General features: G+C 31.8%; 1 protein-coding gene across 2 annotated transcripts in view; it reads left to right on the forward strand.

Moving 5' to 3' along the window:
- Nucleotides 1–8,004: 8,004 nt before the first annotated feature.
- Nucleotides 8,005–23,423, forward strand: part of LOC134715438 (major facilitator superfamily domain-containing protein 10-like) — a 35,779-nt gene continuing 20,360 nt past the window's right edge. For both annotated transcript variants that reach the window (XM_063577613.1, XM_063577612.1), the window contains exons 1-5: nucleotides 8,005–8,159; nucleotides 12,916–13,161; nucleotides 17,170–17,266; nucleotides 19,417–19,520; nucleotides 21,476–21,634. In XM_063577613.1, the coding sequence (XP_063433683.1) occupies nucleotides 12,979–13,161; nucleotides 17,170–17,266; nucleotides 19,417–19,520; nucleotides 21,476–21,634 (543 nt within the window). In that variant the 5' untranslated portion in view covers nucleotides 8,005–8,159; nucleotides 12,916–12,978. The remainder of the gene's footprint in view (nucleotides 8,160–12,915; nucleotides 13,162–17,169; nucleotides 17,267–19,416; nucleotides 19,521–21,475; nucleotides 21,635–23,423) is intronic.

Below are 23,423 nucleotides of genomic sequence, written 5' to 3' on the forward strand. Positions count from 1 at the left end.
ATTCCTGTAATTGTATATCTTATCTGCTTCATGATTTTTGTCGAGCCTGCAACTTTTGTTGCAGAAAGCTCGACATAGGGATAGTGATCCGGCGGCGGCGGCGGCTACGGCGGCGTTAGCTCACTTCTTAAAAGCTTTATATTTTAGAAGCTGGAAGACCTGGATGCTTCATACTTTGTATATAGATGCCTCATGTTACGAAGTTTCCGTCAGTCACATGTCCAATGCCCTTGACCTCATTTTCATGGTTCAGTGACCACGTGAAAAAAAAGTTCAGATTTTTTGTAATGTTGAATTCTCTCTTATTATAAGTAACAGGATTATTATATTTGGTATGTGCGTACCTTGCAAGGTCCTCATACTCGTCAGACAGTTTTCACTTGACCTCGACCTCATTTCATGGATCAGTGAACAAGGTTAAGTTTTGGTGGTCAAGTCCATATCTCAGATACTATAAGCAATAGGGCTAGTATATTCGACGTATAGAAGGACTGTAAGGTGTACATGTCCAACTGGCAGGTGTCATCTGACCTTGACCTCATTTTCATGGTTCAGTGGTTATAGTTAAGTTTTTGTGTTTTGGTCCTTTTCTCTTATACTTCATGCTATAGGTCTAATATATTTGTTGTATGGAATGCTTGTAAGGTGTACATGTCTAGCAGGCAGATGTCATTTGACCTTGACCTCATTTTCATGGTTCAGTGGTTATAGTTAAGTTTTTGTGTTTTGGTCTGTTTTTATTATACTTTATGCAATAGGTCTACTATATTTGTTGTATGGAATGATTGTAAGGTGTATATGTCTAGCGGGCAGCTGTCATTTGACCGTGACCTCATTTTCATGGTTCAGTGGTTATAGTTAAGTTTTTGAGTTTTGGTCTTTTTATCTAATATCATATGCCAAAGGTCAACTATATTTGGTGTATGGAAATATTTTATGATCTATATTTCAGTCCCGCACGTTTTATTTGACCATGACCTTAATTTCATGGTTCATTGCACAGTGTTAAGTTTTTGTGTTTTGGTCTATTTTTCTTAAACTATAAGTAATAGGTCAACTATATTTAATGTGTGAAGCATTATTAGCTGTGCATGTCTGCCTGGCATGGTTCATCTGACCTTGACCTCATTTTCATGGTTCATTGGTCTTTGTTTAGCTATCTTGGTTATTGTTAAGTTTATGTGACAGTTGTAATAAAGCTTTATACTTACGACTATCAACATAATATCAATGATTAGTAAAGAAGGCGAGACATTTCAGTGTGTGCACTCTTGTCTTGATAGAGGGTTGCTACTCACAAGGAAGTTATGAAATTAAGAGTTACAAGTGGTAAAGTTGAAATCATCCCTTCATAAATTTTATGGATTGCATCAAGAGCTGATTTGAAATTATGGAATGTCTGATTATCTGTATCACAGATGAAAACCGATATGTGCCAATTGTCGTGACGATAATGCCATCCCCTTTTCCTGAATGTGACTTGCCGAATTACTGGGTTCATGATCTGCTTATCCCTCTGCAGTAACTGATATCACCCCAAGTTTTTTGTTGGGATCGTGTTGCTCAGTCTCTATTTTTCTATGTTGTTTCTTTGTTTACTTTCGTTTGTTTATATAAATATAAGAAGATGTGGTATGATTGACAGTAAGACAACTCTCCAAAAGAAATCATGTTTAATAAACATAAGAAGATGTGGTATGATTGACAGTATGACAACTCTCCAAAAGACATCAAATGACACCGAATTTAACAACTATACATGCTATGTGTCACTGTTCGGCCTTTTAACAATGAGTAAAACCCATATGGTATAGTAACCTATAAAAGGCCCCGAAGTGACAAATGTAAAAAAAATCAGACAAGAAAACTAACGGCCTGATTTATGTACAAATTAGATACGGGTAAACAGACATGTACACACTAAATGAGGCGGAGTTAAACATGTTTGTGCCTTACACTTTATCTCATTATACTATTTTCATAGTTTACAGGAACACCATATGAAATTAGTCAGAATGCAAGTTAAAGTGATACTAATATGTTGTTTTGTAGCTCTTGATTTACAGCTCCATATTTCAGAATTTTAAGAGGTGGATAACCCATATCTGCATTTCAGATGCTTTATGGTCTAGAGTTACCGTCATCAGTATATCTGATGTCCTTTACATTATTCTTTTAATCTAGTGAATGCTTGAATAACTAGAGTTTTTGTCTCGCTTGACAGAGTTAAAAAGCGAGACTTGGGTATGCTGTTTCTTGGGAGGCAACGTCAACAATATACCGGTATTAGTCTGTAATTAGGTCTTGTTTATGGTGAACAACTAGTGGTAACGTAATGATAATTGGTATGCAGTTGTGGCATATCTCATTTCCATGGAAATTATTTGGCTCTGTCCCCTCGGTCATGGTCTAATGACTGATTTTTTTCGCATATTGGTCCCTGTGAATTTTTGTCTAACCTTCGAATTTTGTAGAAAAAGCGAGACATAGCGATCCTACATTCCGTCATCGTCGTCGTCGGCGGCTACAAACATTCACTCTGTTGTTAAAGTTTTTAAAATTTAATAGCTTTCTTAAACTATCCTGGATTTCTACCAAACTTGGACAGAAGCGTTTTTATGACCAAAAAGCTAGTATCTAGAAGGAAATTTTGTATAAATTTATTTCCTGTTTTTCCGTGTTACTTATACATGATAGTAGTTTTTCTTCCAGTTAAAATTGCATACGATCTGCAGTTAATGTTCCTAAATAAAGGCAACTGTAGTATACCGCTGTTCGAAACTCATAAATTGATCCGTGTTACAAACTAAAACAGAGGGAAACTCATCAAATATAAGAGCAGCACAATGACAAAACAGAAACACAACAAGCACAAAATGGCGACCCATTAACTAGCAGCGAGGTAAAGTTTATTTGTGTTGCACTATTACATGTATTATCATGGGCGGGCCAATGATTTTAGATTAGGGGACATAACCACTTAAATCAGAATGAGATGCTTGCTTGCAAAAATATTCTTATTTTAATGGGATCCTTTGTAATAAATATATATGGAAATACGGGTAGGGGCCTTCTTGACCTGTCAACGTATATTTGTATATATAATTATACAAAATAATAAACTAACCTTTTGTTTGAAGCAGTATTTTTATCTTTCATTAAGGCAACACCCATTAGATTTCCGGGAGGGGGGGGGGGGGGGGGGGGGTCATCAATATATTGGAAGCGTTAGGGTGAGATGTAGTCCAAATAATTATGACGTCTGGCAAGGCTATTTTAATTTTTTTCTTTATGGTTGTAGGAAGGCGTCCCAGAAAAAATTAAAATAGCCTTGCCAGACGTCATAATTATTTGGACTACATCTCACCCTAACGCTTCCAATATATTGATGACACCCCCCCCCCCTCCCGGAAATCTAATTGGACTATTACTCAAAATTCCAATGTTTGTAATAAATATTGAATCTTGATACAGAGTGTCATCAGTCTTTAAAAACGATGGATATGTTCAACAACCGTACTCTATTGGAAAAACTCCATAGTGAGATTTATCTATTGAATGAAGAATTTTACAAACTATTTGATAACATGGCAGCGATTACAGATCGCAATGAACAAATTGGGTGCATGTTAGAATTAAAGAGATTGTCAAATGAAACCTATGTTCTTAGTGACCAGTATAGAAAATTAAAGGTGGCTAACGAAATTGACCAATTGGAGGACAGGCAAATGGAAGACGCCCTCGACAACCTACCAGAATTGAGCAGCGATGAGGATGAAGAAAAAATTGAGTAATATATCAGCTTGATGGATTTTACAAAGGTCCTTTTAAGGACCATCAATATTTTCAAAAAGATCTATCATTGTTGTTCACTTAATTACCCTAATTCCATCCCCCATCCATTAATATTAAGTTCCAAAAGGTTTTGCCAATTAGAAAACCAATTCGATGTCAAAATTTAAAATATAAAATTACCAAATGTAATTTGCATAAACATATTTAATTCCGTAACTTAAATAAAAAGAAAAATGAATTAACAAAACTTGACACGCGTCGGACGTTGATAAATATGTTAAAGGTGATAATCCATGATTAATTGCAAATAACAATTAATAATGTGCTATATACATTTTGAATTAATGAAGCCTATCTCGGTGATGAATAGAAAACAAATTCAATATCAAAATTTAAAATATAAAATTACCAAATTGTAAACTTCATGAACATATAATATATAAAATTACCAAATTATAAACTTCATTAACATATAATATGCCGTAACTTAATAAGAAAGATGAATTAATAAAACTTGACACGCGTCGTTAATAAATATGTTAAATGTGATAATCAATCACTTATCAAAAATAAAGCCGTCCTCGGTAAGAAATAGAAAACAAATTCAATGTCAAATATTTAAAATATAAAATTAACAAATTGTAAATTCCATAAACATATTATATTCCGTAACTTAATAAGAAAGATGAATTAACAAATTTGACACGCGTCGGTGATAAATATGTTAAATGGGTGTCTTCCTCGAATGCCAACATTTTATATGTTACCTATTCCTTGAATGCCAACAAAAATATTTCAATAGATGTTTGTATAAGAACAATAGGTGTTTTTATAACTATCTAAATGATTTTATAAGTATTAAACTGTAAAACTTAATTAGAGAACTTGATAAAATTGCAATATTTAATCACTTTTTTATAAGAAAATATAGAAGATTTTGGGGTTAAAAGTATCATGAATTCTATAGATTTAAGAATTAAAAATATTTTTACTACTTTTTATTAAAATAAATATTTTGGGAATGGAAATATTTCTTAACATAAGACATATTTCAAAAAAAAAGAAAGAAATTCTAGTAAAATACAATTATTTCAAACTAAAAAAAGGATATTAGAGATTTTATCATCTAAATCCATATCATATTGAATATTTTATTAGTAAATATAAACTTTATAAACTTTTTTGATTGAACAATAATTTGTTAAATTTAACACTTGTAATAGACTGTTAAATGAAAATGGCTTGTATAAAATATTCAACAATATTCACATTTGAAGATTTTAAAAAGTGCTTTTTTCAATCTGCTTATCTGTTTACTTTAATATTGTTTTCTGTGTTCTTTGTCTGCAAACAAAATTATAATTCAAAGAGTTCTTTTTATGCTATGAAAAAAGTATGAGAATATACAAAGTTCTGAGAAATTCCATCAAATAAAATAGGAGAAAGTTACAGCACACAAAACTATAGAAATCATGATTGAAAAAGCATCAACGTCCAAAGACCTAGTGATGCAACAATTTCAAAGTTTAGAGAAGAGCATATTGGTTCAAGCTGTTGAATGAATTTTCAACATTTTTAAAAAGATGAAAGTCAATGTGATTTAACTACCTGGAATTTACCTTTCTGTTTAATTAGAATGATTGTTTTGAAAAGCATCCACTTTTGTTGTGATAACTATTGCACCTATTCCTCGAATGCCAACATGATTTTACAGGTTAATTGTCGGTGGATCATAGGATGTTGGCATTCAAGGAATAAACCGTTAAATGTGATAATCAATAACTTAATTATCATAAATCGCAATTAACAATTGTGCTATATACATTTTGAATTAACAAATCCTGACACGCGTAAGTAATAAAAAGATTATACCGATTCAACAGATTAAGAAAAGCGTATGAAACAAAATTTACAAAAAAGTTGTGCAGAATTGCAATATTTTTTTTAATATATATAAAAACATAAATTTTTTTAATAATATAAAAACATAAAATTACCAAATTAAGACGAAGTAAGCCAGGGCCCAGTTTCACGAAGCTGTCTTAGGACTAAGACATGTCTTAGGATGGTCTTACGACATATCTTAGTCCTAAGTGGGTTTCACAAAGTGGTCCTAAATTAGGACATCTCTTAAAGTTGGTCATAAAGTTAGGACAACGCGAGAGGTGTCTTATGATGGTCTTATGATAGTTTTACGTGTATTTATACAAATTACACTTATTTTTTATATTAATTTTGAAAAAATATTTTATAATCATCTAATTATCTATTCTCCTGTTCCTGTTTATAACGTTATCTTTCTAGATTGACGGATTATCATAATTTGTCAACAATGTAAATTCGATGTATAATTGATATCAAGATTGCACGATTTTATCCCTTAACCTTTTATAACCAATAAAGTCGTAAATGAATTCAACTCACTTGTACCAAAAAAATATCATTTTATATTCTTGTTTTCTTAATTTTTCATTAAAAAAAATTCATATTTATATTGATGTGTTGTTTGAAGATAATTTATAAATAAATGACTTTTACTTTTTATTTTGCAAATTATGTCATTTATATTGATCAATACGTTTAGAATAATTTATGGTAAGACATACTACATTTTCATGATTTTTTTCCGTAAATCATATTTATATTTGAAAATTTAAAGAACTTGAGACAGGTTTAGGATGTCTTAGCTAAGATCATCCTAAGACAGCTTCGAGACGAGGTCTGAGATATGTCCTAGGATAGTCATAAGAGGATCATAAGACATATCCTAAGATATGTCTTATGACATGTCTTAGGATAGCTTCGTGAAACCGGCCCCAGATGAATAAGAGTAGGTTGACCCTACTTCTTCTTTCAAACAGGTCAAACAACAGAACGTAGAACAGCTGGATGTTACCAAGAAATCGACGTCTTGTAATGATAACTGTTGACAGTCATAGTGGTACCATGAATTGCAAGAGTCACACTGAACTGAGTTCTTGGAGCAGTTCTGTCTGCAGTCACCACAGGGCCAAAAAATCGACCTTTTTAGGTACGAAACTTTGCGTTTTGGCATTTTGACTTTACTGATTAACTTTGAAACTTTATAATAGATTTAGAAAGATTTTTGAAATTTTTTTCTTGTTCTATCAATATATACCCTTTGGTCAATATCTTTAAATTTTGGAGCCAATCGTAAATTTGACCAATAATATTAACAGGAAATGAAATATTGTCCACTTATTTTCGTCGGAAGTAAAAGATGATCCAATAACATTTACAGGAAGAAATTGTGATTCCAATACTTTATGGTTTCACGTTTCCATTGTCTAACACAAGATTTGAGACGTCGCTAACAGAACAAAAATGTGAAATGACTTCTCCTGAAACATCGTTAAAAAAACAAAAAGTTATGTAGGACTTCTTTTAAATTTCCATTTCTTTTGACAGCGTGGTTGAATTATAGAAGCCATCCGTTCTTTTTAAATTTTGACATAGACCTCATTATAAAGTGGGTTGTGTTTGTTTAATTACTCTTAATAATGACCATAACATAGCCTGGCTTCTGTTTTACAAGCATTATTAAAAAAAAAGATTTATAAAATTATATAAGTAAGTATAAGGAAACACATTCAAAGATATTGCATGATAATTGATTAAAATCGTGCTAAAGGAACTTTATGCATTTCAAATAGAATTTAAATATATATTCATAATATTAAAGTAATCAGTCTAAGTCCTCGATCTCTTTCCGTCGGTTAGATTTTGATATTTGTCTCTTGTCTTATTTTTAGTAAAACTATTTTATATAAGAAGAAGAAAGAAATGAATAAAATATATAATATATATATTTGGTGGTTTGCGGAGTTGTCATGTTATAGACTTTCCTTTCCTGTTTGGTGTGTTCAATGTAGATATATTAGATATTTAAACTTTAATTCAATATGATTTGTTGCATTAATAACTGACATAATATATTAAGGTCACAATTAATACAATAAAACAAACAAAAAATCAAAAAAAAATGCGCTGTTTAGCGATATGCGGTTTGCGATCGGTGATGAAGTTTAGATTTCCCGTCTAATTAATATTAGTTCATGGATTTTTTAAGTTATTTTAATGGTATGTTGCATATTTTAGTTGTTTTTTTGTTTGTTTTTATGTTCTGTGGTATATTTTTAGTGTTCTGTGGTATTCTGTGGTATTCTGTGGTGTTCTGTGGTAAAAAGACGCTCCGGTACGGTATTTCAGGTCTTTAGTGTGACCCATATAATTGGAGCCGGAATACTTTAGGTATGGGAATAAGCTTTTTTATTGTCGTTTTACACGTGGATTGCAGGAAGTAAACAACTGAACTGATACGTCTTTTTTACTACAAAAACACGGTAGGTTTATGTATTGTGCACGATTGTTCGAAATCTTCATAAGTATTCACGAACACTGACTTGGACTGCCTGTAAAATGATTTATTTTAAATCTTTAAATAAGGCACTCAAAAATTATTAGGCTAGTTTCTTTTTGACGTCAACTGCAGTCATAAGCCATGACTGAGTAGTCTCAGGCCACGATAAGGACAATATGTTTTCTGGTCTGTACAGTATATACATTCAACGTTTTTTATCAGATATTTTTGTACTATCAATGTTGGGTTTCAACGTTAACATTGATAGTAAAAAAAAATTATCACATAAAGTATATGTTAGTTATACGTCCTTGATGTTCCCTATGATATAATCTTTCTTATTTTAAGGTCTCACTAGTCCAAATAATTATGCCATTTTAGTACAGCTTTTGATAAAAAAAAATTGGCAAAATCAAAAATAGCCTTTCTAGAAGGCATAATTATTTGGACTAAGGTTCCACTAAAGACAGTAAAGTCAAAATATAGGACACTTCACATGCTTCATGAATATATCTAAACTTTGCCTATATTTTTCAACATAAAACGAATAAAGTCCTAAACTATGGGAGCATATGTTCATTTTAACATTTTAACCTACTTGAAATATACACACTTTGTAAATTGTAAATAAACTTGAAATTATTGAGGGGGGGGGCATCAAATTATCAAAAATATCTGGAGGCTTGCTAGATGACAAGCATTGTTTAAAATTAGTATGTAGAAGTATACTGTTACAAATGCACATGAAATTCAGTACAAGCTAATGTTGATTTTTCAGAAATTGTTTTAATTTATGAGTTTCAGTTTATTTCATGCATCTATTAAAGTGAACGAATCTCTTAGGTAGGTATATATACAATACAGAAATTGGACAAAAATGCCATTGAAACATATTTACGTGCAGTGTTCCAACTAGGTCGTTTTCAGAGGGCGCGGCGCCCGCCCTTTCCCGAATGCCGCCCTGTGCCCTTTTTACAGTTTCCAGGGCGCCCTGCCTTTTTTGAAGATCGATTGTATATTTATTTGTTCGTATTAATATGATACGCTAATTACTAAATTTTACCTGGGGAAAAGTTTATGACTTTGTTAACGACCCCAAGCTAATCACACATGACAAAGATATAGTATCAAAATTTTATGATTATTAAGTGAGTTATTTCCTCTTATAACCATATACATTGTAGAGTTATATCCTTGTAAGATTGTTTGTTGACATATGAATATATATATATATATATAGTAAAAATATTAGGTTCATCATAACAAATGGATAAAACTAGATATAATTATATAAAAGTTAAATCATGGAAGTATTATATTTACAGGAACTCCAACAAGCGGACTTCAAACGTTTATAGTGCGATGCCGCAAATTCCTTAAGTATCTGTTAATTAACTCAACATGTCTTATGGATGCATGGGTTCCGATCAAATTTTTGGAACTTCGTGAATGATCGTAATTACGGAACATTACAAAATAACCGGATGTGTACTTAATTGTCAAGGAAATAACATTTCCGACCATGCATGTCACGACTGTTTTCACCAAATAAAAAAACTAAAACTAAAAAAGTGAAGAGTAAAAATACTCACAAGCCATAATCATTTCAGTTTAAGTTGCAATCAATTTTAAAATAGTAAGATTTTTATTCATGAGAGGGCAGTTGGCTAAACACGCGTAACTGTTATATACATGTTAGGCTTGCAAATCATAAAATTATCATGTATAAAAGTTTTTATCAGTAATTGTTATCGCGTTTTACTGCTAACTTTGACAAATAATTTAATGAAGTGTTTAATGAAAGAATTTCCAACAAAAATTTAATCCATAAGTTGGCCGGGGGTACAGGGTTAAAGAGCTTTGATTCGAAAAAAATATCAAATATTTTGATTTATTGTTTACTGAAAGTCCAATGGCAAATATTTCATGCAATTAAACAAGAAACAGAAACATAAATTGCTGAGCATACGGTGTAAGATGTTTCAGAACTTTTAAGCTTTTTAACACATAAATAAATTCTAATTTGGTTTCCATGATAACAAAAAATAAACTGCTTAGGGTCTATCATGGTGATCGTTCTTTAGATATATTGAAAGTCATCCGTAAAAATAAATCTGTCAGTTGTCATCTAGTAATCTCGGACTAGATTGAATGTTAAGGTTTGTTTACAACTTTGAAATTATCATAAAAGGTGTTACAATTAATTTGCATGTCTCGTAACCTGACATTGCTATGTAGAGGTCATCACATGCGTGAAATTATTAACCCCTTTTAGTCTTTAAAACATATTTGATAAATAAGTTAATAATATTTTGCGATAGAGAAAACCATAAATATTTGTGTTACACTCTATAAAAGTTTACAATCTTTAACTTAAAATTTGAGTTATCTGGCAATATCTGGCACACTACACGTGCATCCCATTATTTTCTGCAAACACTCTTCTTCAGAAACATGTAATTTTCATAATCGGATATTTACCGATTTCCAAGTTCCAATGATTAAAAGATACTCAACAAAACTAAAAATAAGGTTGCCCTCTTTCCGAATTCAATTAATTTTCTTATGTTATTTTGTTAAATATGGGCCAATTTTTTTCGATCTTTTCAGCTTTGTTCTTCATTTATTGAATGGACACAGGTGTTGTTATTCATGTGGCGATTTACAAATAACCATGGGAGTTTCCGTGTATATTTACATTGGTAGGTAGATAAGACAATCGATATCAAATCACGTGATAAGACCAGCTTCAGTTAAAAGAACAGGCGAAGGCAGCATCACAGATACCCCACAAAGGAGTTATCACGTACTTGACAAACTGAGTCGGAACCTTTTATTTTCTTGCAGAAATCAGTGGGATGGGAATGTGCTAATTTTTCGTTGGAGTTCCTGTCAATATAATACTTCCATGGTTAAATGCATTAAATTTTTGCATTTCAAAAAGATAAAATCTTTTGTGGATTTTAACATGTTTAATGGGCATTTTTAGCTCACCTGGCCCTTTTAGCTCTTCTCATCATTTCATGTCCAGTGACATTGTCCATTGTCATCCTTAACTTTTTTACATTTTGAACTTCTATATTAATTTCCTGTTTTCCCCATATAAAATGTATTACTTTTTATCATATATTTAGTACAAAATACAGCTATTTTGTATATTTGATAAAGGTTCGTTTTTCCAGTCTGTATCACCTACCCTGTATCACATACCCCGTATCGCATAGCTAAACCCTTATCTCATACCTTTTTTTTTTTTTTTTTTACATGAAGTCAAAGAAAAAATTTCCTCAAAATAGGTCAATTTTTTGAATGACGTCATTGTTTGGTATGTAACATCACGAACATCAAGTTTTCATATTGTATGTGACATCACGAATATCAAGTTTTCATATTGTATGTCATGTATGTGACATCACGAATATCAAGTTTTCATATTTTTTGGCACACTAAATGCAACTATAAAAAATACAAAAATAAACAAATTTTTTAAAACAACAGCACGCAAATTGTAAGGTAACCCAGGTGCTTCGAATAAATAATTGAGCAGTTATTTTATGGCTTTGAAACAAGACAAAAGCAGAACTGAAGGTAACTTAGTGATATGGATCAGAAAACAGTTCATATAATATAAAACCCTTCTGTTGAAATATATGATAAAGCGTATAATACATGGCAAAATCCGTATCACATGCCGTATCACCCTCGACCAATATCATCCCTTGGGCTGATATTGATGTCTCGGGATGATACGATGTATGATACAGATTTTGCCATGTATTATTCTCTATGTAAATGGACTTAGTATTTTTACTCTTTACAATTACATACAGTCATGACAGTGTGCAGTTTTGAAAACATTTATTATATTCATAAACATGACAAAGCAGGTGAGACACTGGGTTCCTCAGAACTCTTATCATGCTTATAAATAGTGAATATAAAAGTTTCATTTAAAAAAGATATTTTATTTGATAAAATTTATAGATTTACATGTATATGAATATTACAGTTTAAATGTTTTAATTTCATTTTTTCAGTTTTAAAGATTTCATGAACATGATGAATATCATGATTTACATATATACTAAGACATGATAGAATGATTTCGTGACATATTGACATATGTTTTTTTTTAAACTGTAATTAAACACATGTACATGTTCCTCACATCTAATTTTAAACATCCATCATAGATTTGTATAAGAAATTTACCTGCTGTTACTGTAGTAACCTTTATACCAGTTATTGAAACATGTAACATACAGTCAATGTATTACAAAGATATGTTATCATAGTTTTATGATAAGTTAATTTCTGTGTTATGTTGGTCTCTTGTGGAGAGTTGTTTCATTGGCAATCATACCCCATCTTCTTTTTTTATATTGGTTTACTGATTTTAAGTTTTTATGACGTCCTCACCAGGTAAGTTAAGTGCAATTAAAATTGAAAAAATATCCTTTTAAACATGTTAAAGGTGTTATTTCATTTATAAACAGATGGAAAGATATGTTTATGTTCTACCTCGCTATGCCCGTCTAAACATAGCATTATACATAATACATTATACAAAGCATAATACATTTTACATTGTATTTCAATCTACTAAACTGTATAAAGTTGTATCTGCAGTTATCATGGTTATTTAGATCTAGGTAATCTTTTGCCTCGAGACTTGTGATTATTGAATAACGTATCATTTAGTTCTTAAAACTTGCATAATTATCATTTTCTTTTTGTAGAGATTTAAAATTAAAAAGTTGTGATCATCAATGGTCCTAGAATTTTAAGAACTGAAGGCAAATATGAAGAAAGAGAAGCAAGAAAAAGATATATCAGAAGTGTTAGCACAAAAGAAACTTGCCAATAAACAGGAAAACAGGAGGCTATTTGTACTGTTCATTTCACTTGTCCTAGACCTTTTGTCTTTCACCTTAATTTTGCCATTGTTACCCTCCTTGTTGGACTATTACGGTGAACATGACAAGGTAAGATTTATCCTTCAAAAAATTGTACAAATTCAAAATAAATTTTAATTTTATATTAAAGGAATAAGAATACTGGTTTATATTCCATTATACAGTGTACATGCTAATAGGACATTTGATCAGGGATGAACCAATGATCTAAGGCTGGCAAAAATAATCTTTCAGATTTCCATCTACCTGTAGATAATTTTATTTTAGTACTGTCAACGGAATTAAAACACTAAACATGCTGAATCCATGGAATGTGTTTTGATTGATTTACAAATGATTTAGTAATCTCTGTAGCATGATTTTTTAAAGCTGCCTCATGCTAGCACTCTTAGATTTGTGTTCTTTACAAGGAATGATAAGAAGGCGCCATTGTTATTAGCTAGCAGGCTAATATATTTTCTTTAAAACTTATCATTGCTGATCGGACACTTTTTTCATCCCCCTTATTCTGGAATACAAAAATAATGACCAGAATAACCTTAAATGATTTTCAAACGACATAAAATATTTGAAGTTGCACACAGGGAACTGTGCTCAATAGAAATCTGTATTTATTTTTTTATCCCCTGTACTTTTGGCTAAGATGTAAAGAACAATTATGTATGAATTATTTCATCGCCCAAAATCTCCATAAGGTACAAGAAGTATTGCAGTCAATAGTTTGACCTCTTTAAATCCGTATTCATGTGTCCTTCAATTTAACCCCTTAGCTAATGATTGGTTACGCATGCATAATTAATATTCAGACTCAGACAATAAAAGATACATGAGCAAAGAATGTCAACATTGAAAGTGAAACAAAGGTGAACCTTTTCGTTAACTGATTTGAGCAAACAAAAAATCTTTCTTATTCAGGTAAAAAGGGTAAATAAACTTTTTTTAACCTATACTACATGTAAATGAAATCAAACAGACCTATACAAATCCAATTCACCAATTTGCAGGACTTGAGCCATTTCAATTGATATTTTAACGTGTGTCTTTCTATGTTGTGATGTTACACTATTGTTTCAGATGAGGGTGACAGTTGGTACCTATCAATATGTTTTAACCCACTGCAAGTGTTTGCACCTGTCCTAAATCAGGAATCTGATGTTCAGTAGGTGTTGTTTGTTGATGTGGTTCATAAGTGTTTTTCACATTTTTTTCCACACTTTTCCCATCACTTTGCGTCCGTCGTCGTTAACTTTTACAAAAATCTTCTCCTCTGAAACTACTAATTTAACCAAACTTGGCCACAATCATCATTGGGGTATCTGGTTTAAAAAATGTCCCAATGACCCGGTCAACCAACCAAGATGGCCACCATGGCTAAAAAAAGAACATGGGGGTAAAATGCAGTTTTTGACTTATAACCCAAAAACCAAAGCATTTAGAGCAAATCTGACATGGAGTAAAATTGTTTATAAGTTCAAAATCTATCAGATGAATCGGACAACCCCGTTGTTGGGTTGCTGCCCCTGAATTGGTAATTTTAAGGAAATTTTGCTGTTTTGGGTTATTATCTTGAATATTATTATAGATAGAGATAAACTGTAAAAAACAGTAACAACAACAACAACAATACTTTATTTTAAGAGGTTTACACAGTTAGCTATATAACTAATCTTCCCTGAGGCCCTCGTAATGAAAAATCAAACAAAACACAAACATATACTAGTACACTGCATACATACATTAGCATTAAAAGTCAAGTGTGATAATAATGTTCAATACAACTTGATAAAATGTGATGAAAAAATAAACATGATGACATGATCAGTTTTTAATATTATTTATACAGCTAGGTTGATGTCAATAAATGATCTGTTATTTTGTATTTGAAAGAATTAGTAATTTGTAATATTTCTTAACGGTATTGGCAAATTATTCCACAAGAATGGTCCAGAATACATAAAAGATTTTTTGAATAATTCTGTTTTTGGTTTTGGGAGTATGAGGTTTCCTTGAACAGCATTTCTCAAGGGGTACGGATTTCTGTCTGAAACATAATGAAACTTGTTAGTAAGATATGATGGGGCATCATTATTAATGCACTTAAATGTCATCACTAACTTATGATATTTTATTCTCTGTTCAACTGTCATCCAGTTTAAGTGTTTGAATAAGGGTGCAGGAGGAGCGAATGGGTCTGTTTCTAGTATTAATCTAGCAGCCCTCTTTTGCAATTTTAATATCCTTTTTAAACCCTCACTGCTACAATTACTCCACACTATACAACAATAATCAATAAGTGGCAAGATATAACCATTATAGAATAATTTTCTGCAGTCTAGATTTAGAAATTTTTCAAAATAATGTTCAGCAAAGTAAGATTTACAAATAAGTCAGCATGACCGAAATGGTCAGTTGACCCCTTGAAGAGTTACTGACCTCCTTTAAGAGTAACTGCCCTTTATACATGTTATAGTCAGTTTTTAACAATTTTTCGTAAAATCTTAGTAATCTTTTACAAAAATCTTCTCCTCTGAAACTACTGGGCCAAGTTATTAATAGATAGAGATAATTGTAAACAGCAAGAATGTTCAGTAAATTAAGATGGACAAACACATCACCATCACCAAAACACAATTTTGTCATGAATCCATCTGCGTCCTTTGTTTAATATTCACATAGACCAAGGTGAGCGACACAGGCTCTTTAGAGCCTCTAGTTTTATATAGATTAGTTTTCCCGTTGGAATGGTTTTACACTAGTCATTTTTGGGGCCCTTGATAGCTTGCTGTTTGGTGTTAGCCAATGCTCTGTGACCATAATTTGACCTATAATAGTTTGCTTTAGTAGATTGTGACTTAGATTGATGGAGAGTTGTCTCATTGGCACTCATACCACACCTTCTTATATCTATATCATGTATATGTAAGATGACAATATTTTTAAAACATTTATTCTAAAACAAACTTATTATTAATCCCATGCATGTTATTCACCAATATGATAGTTTAATGTTACCAGTTATGTAAAAAGAACAAATCCCTGACATGAATAGATACATGATTAATGTTGTACATGTAACATGACAAGTGATACAGTACATCATCTGCATGGGTACCTTATCATTCAAAAGGTAGATAACTCTGTATAATGTAACAGCCTTCATACTGTAATATCAATAATAAACATGCATAGATATATATATAAGTCATAAAAATCATATTTCTGAAGCCATAGAAGCTGAAATAAAGAAAATTTACATGCATCACAATATTTATAGGTCAGTTTTAAGGGAACCACTATTGATAGGTCAATAATATTTAGTAAATGTAGTACGCAGTTTATAATTATAAATATTGGCACATTTAATTTCATTGCCATGGTGATTATTTGGCCCTGCCTCCTCATTCATGGTTTATTGACTTTAAAACTTTTGCATTATGTTTGTGATTATCGTCAGTTTAAGGGGAACTATTACATGTATTACAGGTAAGTCAATGATATTTGGAATTCAGAGTCTAATCATTGGTAAATGGATACTGTTTGGCCCCTCAGACATAATCTGTTGACTTTGAAACTTTAACATAATTTATAAGATCAGTTTAAGGGGTTTTAAGTCAAGGATATGTTCTTTGCAGTTGTTTTAGCATTGTCTTAGAAATCCTTTTTCACTGTTCCTTAAATCATGGTTCATGTTAAGGTATTGCTATTTTGATTTCAACATTTGCTTTTTTACATTCAATATATACATATGTGAGACATTTGAAAATAAGTAAATTGGTCGTTCTACTCAATAAGAGCAAAGAATTGTTGACTCAGTGATCATGGTGATATAATTATGTGTCTGAGAAGTACATTTCTGCTTGCAGCCTTATTTTGTTCCTAGTTAAAATCCAACCTTAAAATTATGGTGCATCATGTTGGTTTGATATTATACAAATTAGGGAACATACTCAAAATTGGAGTCTGAAAGATATATCCTCTGAGAACATTGAAATTGTACTCACTCACTCACCTTTAAGAATGAAGTTTAGCTTGTAAATGGAGAAACTTTTTGCTTTATTCTTGCAATTTTTTTTTCAGGGAGGACTTTATAAAGTTATTAAGGATTCTGTAACAGGATTTAGAGAGTTTGTTGGAGCACCAGATACTCACAGATGGAATTCTGTTCTCTTTGGAGGTATACGTTTTTTTATGCATTAAGTTTTACCCAGCTTTATATCAATCTGAACATCCCTCATTCAAACATGTCTGAACTTCAATCCATACAATGTACGATCTGAAAATTGGTTTCCGTGATCTAACTTTAGTTTGATTGAGCACAATCAAATGTTATGAAACTTATACACAATTATTTTACGTGACAAAATACAGAACAAGTAAACTTTGGGTGGTGTCTTTTTTACTTGTTTACACTTACTTCTTTCATGCAAAATATACAAATGCAACCAATAAATCAATTATCTGGTTGTCTGCATATTACTATTGTAAAATATCAGCTGGTCGCCACAATATAAAGGTTTTTGAACTTATAAAAAAAGAAGATATGGTATGATTGCCAATGAGACAACTATCTCCACAAGAGACCAAATGACACAGAAATTAACAACTATGGTTACCGTACAGCCTTCAACAATGAGAAAAGCCCATACTGCATAGTCAGCTATAAAAGGCCTTGAAATAACATTGTAAAACCAAAAAAACATGAAGACTAATGGCCTAATTTATGTACAAAAAATGAATGAAAAACAAATATGTAACACATAAACAAATGACAACCACTGAATTACAGGCTCCTGACTTAGGACAGGCACATACATACAGAATGTGGCAGGGATAAACATTTTAGGGGGAGCCCAACCCTCCCCCTTTTACATTGTACCTGGGACAATGGTATAACAGTATACTACAAGAACGAACTATAAAAATCTGTTGAAAAAGGCTTAACTCATCAGATGAATGAAAATACAAATACTACTTTATACAAGTGGAGGTGGTGGTGAACTTGTTCGCTTTGCTCACTCGACAATAATCTTCATATTGTGACTCTCAGCTGACAATATAATATTTTCTCAAATTCTTTTTATCCTTTTCCTGACCTGTTGATTATTTTCATTTAATCAATGTGTGTTTTTAGCTCACCTGGCTTAAAAGGCCAAGTGAGCTTTTCTCATCACTTGGCGTCCGTCGTCTGTCGTTGTCCGGCGTCGTTAACTTTTACAAAAATCTTCTCCTCTGAAACTACTGGGCCAAATTAAACCAAACTTGGCCACAATCATCATTGATGTATCTAGTTTAAAAACCAACAAAGCTGGCCGCCATGGCTAAAATAGAACATAGGGGTAAAATGCAGTTTTTGGCTTATAATCAAAAACCAAAGCATTTAGAGCAAATCTGACAAGAGGTAAAATTGTTTATCTGGTGAAGATCTATCTGCCCTGAAATTTTTAGATGAATCGGACATCTCGTTGTTAGGTTGCTGCCCCTAAATTGTTAATTTTAAGGAAATTTTATGTTTTGGGTTATTATCTTGAATATTATTATAGATAGAGATAAACTGTAAACAGCAATAATGTACAGCAATTTAAGACTGAAAAATAAGTCAAATGACCAAAGTGGTCAATTGACTCCTTAAGAAGTTATTGTCCTTTATAATCAATTTTTAACAATTTTCATAAAATTTGTAAATTTTTACTAACATTTTCCACTGAAACTACACGGACAAGTTCATTATAGATAGAGATAATTGTAAGCAGCAAGAATGTTCAGAAGATGTACAAACACATCACAATCACCTAAACACAATTTTGTCATGAACTGTCTGCTTCCTTTGTTTAATTCACATATACCAAGGTGAATGACACAGGCTCTAAAGAGCCTCTAGTTTTTTATTTCAATGGTCATCATTTAGATTATGACTTCAAATTTTCTTGCTTTCCTCTGAATTTCCTTTCATTGTGATGTCATGAAAAGAGAAAAAAGGGGACCATGCCTGGTTACCACACATCATGATTGAAAGAACACATCTTTTTGTAGATCATCCTAAAAGAAGGATTGAGATTGTCTGCATGTATCGTTTAAAAATCATTATGGAAACAGATTCCAACCCATAATCTTATACATATGCCATATATTATTTATCCACTCACAGCGAGCCTGGTATTTTAAATTTGTAAAATTTACCTTGTCTCAAGTGGATAAATATGGTTTTACACTGGATTCATACATGTAGTTGGAATCTATATATATCAGTTTTAAGACAACCTGATAATTGGTACATATCATTTCAATATTATATTTGTAAATCATACTTTCATTTCTTAATTTCAGGTGTCATTGGAAGTCTTTTTTCCTTCCTTCAGTTTTTAGCCTCCCCTATAGTTGGCGCAACATCAGATGTGTACGGAAGAAAGCCTGTTTTATTGCTATCTTTGGTTAGTGGTTTATATTTCAAAGTTATATATCTAATAATACAATAGCAATGTTAACATGATAAACCTTTTCAGTATTAATTGTTGTCTCACCTCAACAAAACTAGGAAGTACTGGCTATGTCGACCCTGCTATCAATGTTAGTGATCTAAGGTAAGTTAAAAACACTGATGGGTCAACAATTATACTTTGTACATATGAATTACAATTGGTACATCTCATTTCAATTTCTCATTTCTTCACCGAACAATCGTAGTCATAGTCTATAGACTTTGATACTTTTGCTGAGTTTAAATGTTAAATTTGTGATTAGAGAACCACTTATGGTAAGTTAAAAAATAGTGTTATTGACTCACTGCGTCTGTATTGGCCACAATATAAACTTGAGGATAGCTGTGTTGACCTTAAGACTGGAAGATAGTTATATCAGTTCAACCCTTGTCCTTCTATACATTTGTATGATTGTCCCAAATTAGTTTCAATTCAAAACTTTAGTTTATCTCAACCAAATGAAAATGGAACTTATCCACAATGCTTGTTACGACCAAACGCAGATCAACTTCAAGTCTGGGTGATATCACTTTCACCCTTCTTTACTTGCAAGTCAATAACTCAACCTTCTTCAATCTGTATTTATGTGACCTCCAATTTAACTTCTCAGCTGTTTGGAGACAGGTTATGCATGTGCAGCTTGGCGTGTTTAGCTTTTTAAAGAAAAAGAATGTAAACATTGAAAGTGCAACTAGGGTAAAATATTTTGTTGACTGATTTAATCTACAAATTCATTCGTAAAATCATAGCTATGGTAGATAATTGTATGCCCCCTTTTCCAAGCAAAGGGGTCATTAAGTGTGACCCTTGCCTTAACCAAATGTTATGAAGCTTATTACCATTACAAGGCATTAAAAGTAAAATCACTAAAATACTGAAATCCGTGGAAAATTGATAAAGGAAAGTCCCTAATCAAATGGCAAAATCAAAATCTCAAACATCAAAAGAATGGATAACAACAACATATTTGTGACTTTGTACAGACATTTTCTTATGTAGAAAATGATTAACATGATTAAGACCAAGAAGGTTGTAAACTTACCTGTAAATGCCCTGATATTGATTTTATTACTGTTACATAATAATGCAGACAAGATGGATTAAACCTGGTTTTAAAGCTTGCTTAACCTCAGACATTGTATGACAGTTGCATCAAATTCCATTATATTGACAACAATGTGTGAACAAAAGAAACAGACAATTTAATATAATAGGTAAATATGTCAAAAGTAGGGGTACAGCAGTCAACATTGTATTAATTAGGATATTAATCACTATATAACAAACAAATATGTAATAAAGAAGCACAAAATGGCATACAGAACAAGCATATTAGCAAAAATAAAAGACAAGAATACACAAATATACCATAGTACAATAACAATACAGGATGTATTAGTACAGAGCCACGTCATATATGTATAAATGAACATAAAATGACATATTGTGTATTTTTTGTGAAGTGAATACGGAATAGGCCAAGTAGGCTTTCTCATAATTTAGCATCTACCATCTGTTGTCCACTTACTTGTGGTCAATTAACTTTTACAAAAACTTTCTCCAATGAAGCTTCTTGGTCTTAATAATCATTGGGCAATTTAGTTTTAAAAATGTGTTAGATGACCCTTCTAGTCAATTAAGATTGCAAACATGGCTACCTAGATTTGTGTCAACTTAATGTTATGAAACGTATACAGAATGCTTATTACAACAAATCTCAGATCAAGTGACTTATATATTGTATGCTTATCATGCTTATCTTGTGCTATAAATGTAGAAAATATTGTATGAAGTCTGAAGAACCTTGGTAATATTTTTTTGAAATTATTAATCATTTCAAAGCTGCAAATGAAAATTTTGTATTGTTTGAAAGATATTATTAATCGATTGTTAATTTATATTTGTAGGCAGGTGTTGCAGGATCATATGCATTGTGGGCAGTGTCACACAACTTTACATTGTTTGTATTAGCTAGAATTATAGGAGGATTAAGTAAAGGGAACGTTAGTTTATCCACTGCTATTGTTGCTGATATTTTACCCCAAGAAAAACGGGGCAAAGGAATGGTAAATATAAATGATTACTTAATAATAGTGACATTGAGTTCGCTGTCATTTATTCATCATTAACGCACTAACTTGTCTCAGAAAAAAAATATATATCTGTACATTAACCTCATTTTAAGGTATACAGATGTGATCTTTTTTCTGAGACAAGTGCTTGTGATCATCCCGTGACCATCTTGCGGTCATCCTATGTTCAGTACTTTTAAAGTTTAATTATACCCCCGCTTTAAAAAAGGGGGGGTATACTGTTTTACCTCTGTATGTCCGTCTGTCCGTCCGTCAGTCAGTCCGTCCCATGAATATTTTTTGTCGCATTTTTCTCAGTAACTACAATAAAAGGATTTCTGAAATTTGGTTTCAGGGTTTATCTAAGTCAGCTATACCGTGTGATGCGTTTTCAGATTGATCACTTGACAACTTCCTGTTTTCCGAACACTTGTATGATTTAACACATGATAGCCAGGTTGAAAATTTTTCGTCACACTTTTCTCAGGAACTGCAATACAAGGATTTCTGAAATTTGGTTTCACCGCGTGATGCGTTTTCAGATTCATCACTCGACAACTTCCTGTTTACCGAACACTTGCATATTTTTACACTATTTATTTTTTCGTCGCATTTTTCTCAGGAACTACAATACAAGGATTTCTGAAATTTGGTTTCAGGGTTTATTGAAGTCAGCTTTACAGTGTGATGTTTTGCCAAACACTTGCATAATTTTACACTATTTATATTATCCACTTGCGGCGGGGGTATCATCAGTGAGCAGTAGCTCGCAGTTTCACTTGTTAAATATTGCATGTATTGTAAAAGGTGTTATTTATATGATAAACTTACCTTTAAATGCCCTGATAATGATTTAATTACTGTTGCAAAATAATGCAGACAAGAAATTGAAATTGGAAATGGTTGGCACCAGAGATATCTCCAGCTTCCATATTGTAAACAGATGAAATAAAAAATCTCAATTTGCACTTTTGTCCCTGATTAATAAAAACCTCACAATAATTCTGAATTCTGAATTTACAGTTCTGTAGCGCTTTTCACAAAAAATCTTAAGATACATTTTACTCTTAAGAGTAATCTTAAGATTTTTAGGTTTAAAAAATCTTAAGTTAAAGTAAATCTTAAGAGTAAAAACTATCGTAACTTTAAGAGTGCTATTACCCACTCTTAAGTATATATTTTACACTTAAGAGAAATCTTAATAGAAATTTAAGAATTTAAAATGGCTGCTATATATTTCTTTTAATATTATGAAAACAGATCAAAGAGTTTTAAGAAGAGATCACGTTTTTTGCGACGGGACCTTGATTTGTTAAATAATGGCCATTCAATTGCACGGTATCGTTTCCCAAAGCAGTCTATTTGGATGATTTAGAGATGCCATTAAAAGAACTCCCAACAAATCAAATGCAATCCCTTCCATATTCAAGATGTATAACAAGACTAACAACACAAATCAAACTTATCTTCCTTCTATAAATGTGCAAATTTGGTGCTCTCTATCACGTCCGCTATGGAGTGAAACATAGCAAATTATGTTACACCAATCCCAAACACTTACACACAAGCAAGACTAAAGGTTGTACATATATTAAGAACGTTTAAGATCAATAAACCTATTTTCCAAAGCCTTAAATTTGTCAGTCTGATTATTGTACACACAGTTTCAGAAATGGTCACATTTGGGATGAGATATGAGGGTACTCGGAAAAAGGGGGAATTGTCAGATGTCTTTCAAAGCCGGACATATAATTTATTTTTACAAAATTAATTCAATGTTTCT

This window comes from Mytilus trossulus, chromosome 4 (assembly GCF_036588685.1).
Source record: "Mytilus trossulus isolate FHL-02 chromosome 4, PNRI_Mtr1.1.1.hap1, whole genome shotgun sequence".
Classification (NCBI taxonomy): Eukaryota; Metazoa; Mollusca; class Bivalvia; order Mytilida; family Mytilidae; genus Mytilus; species Mytilus trossulus.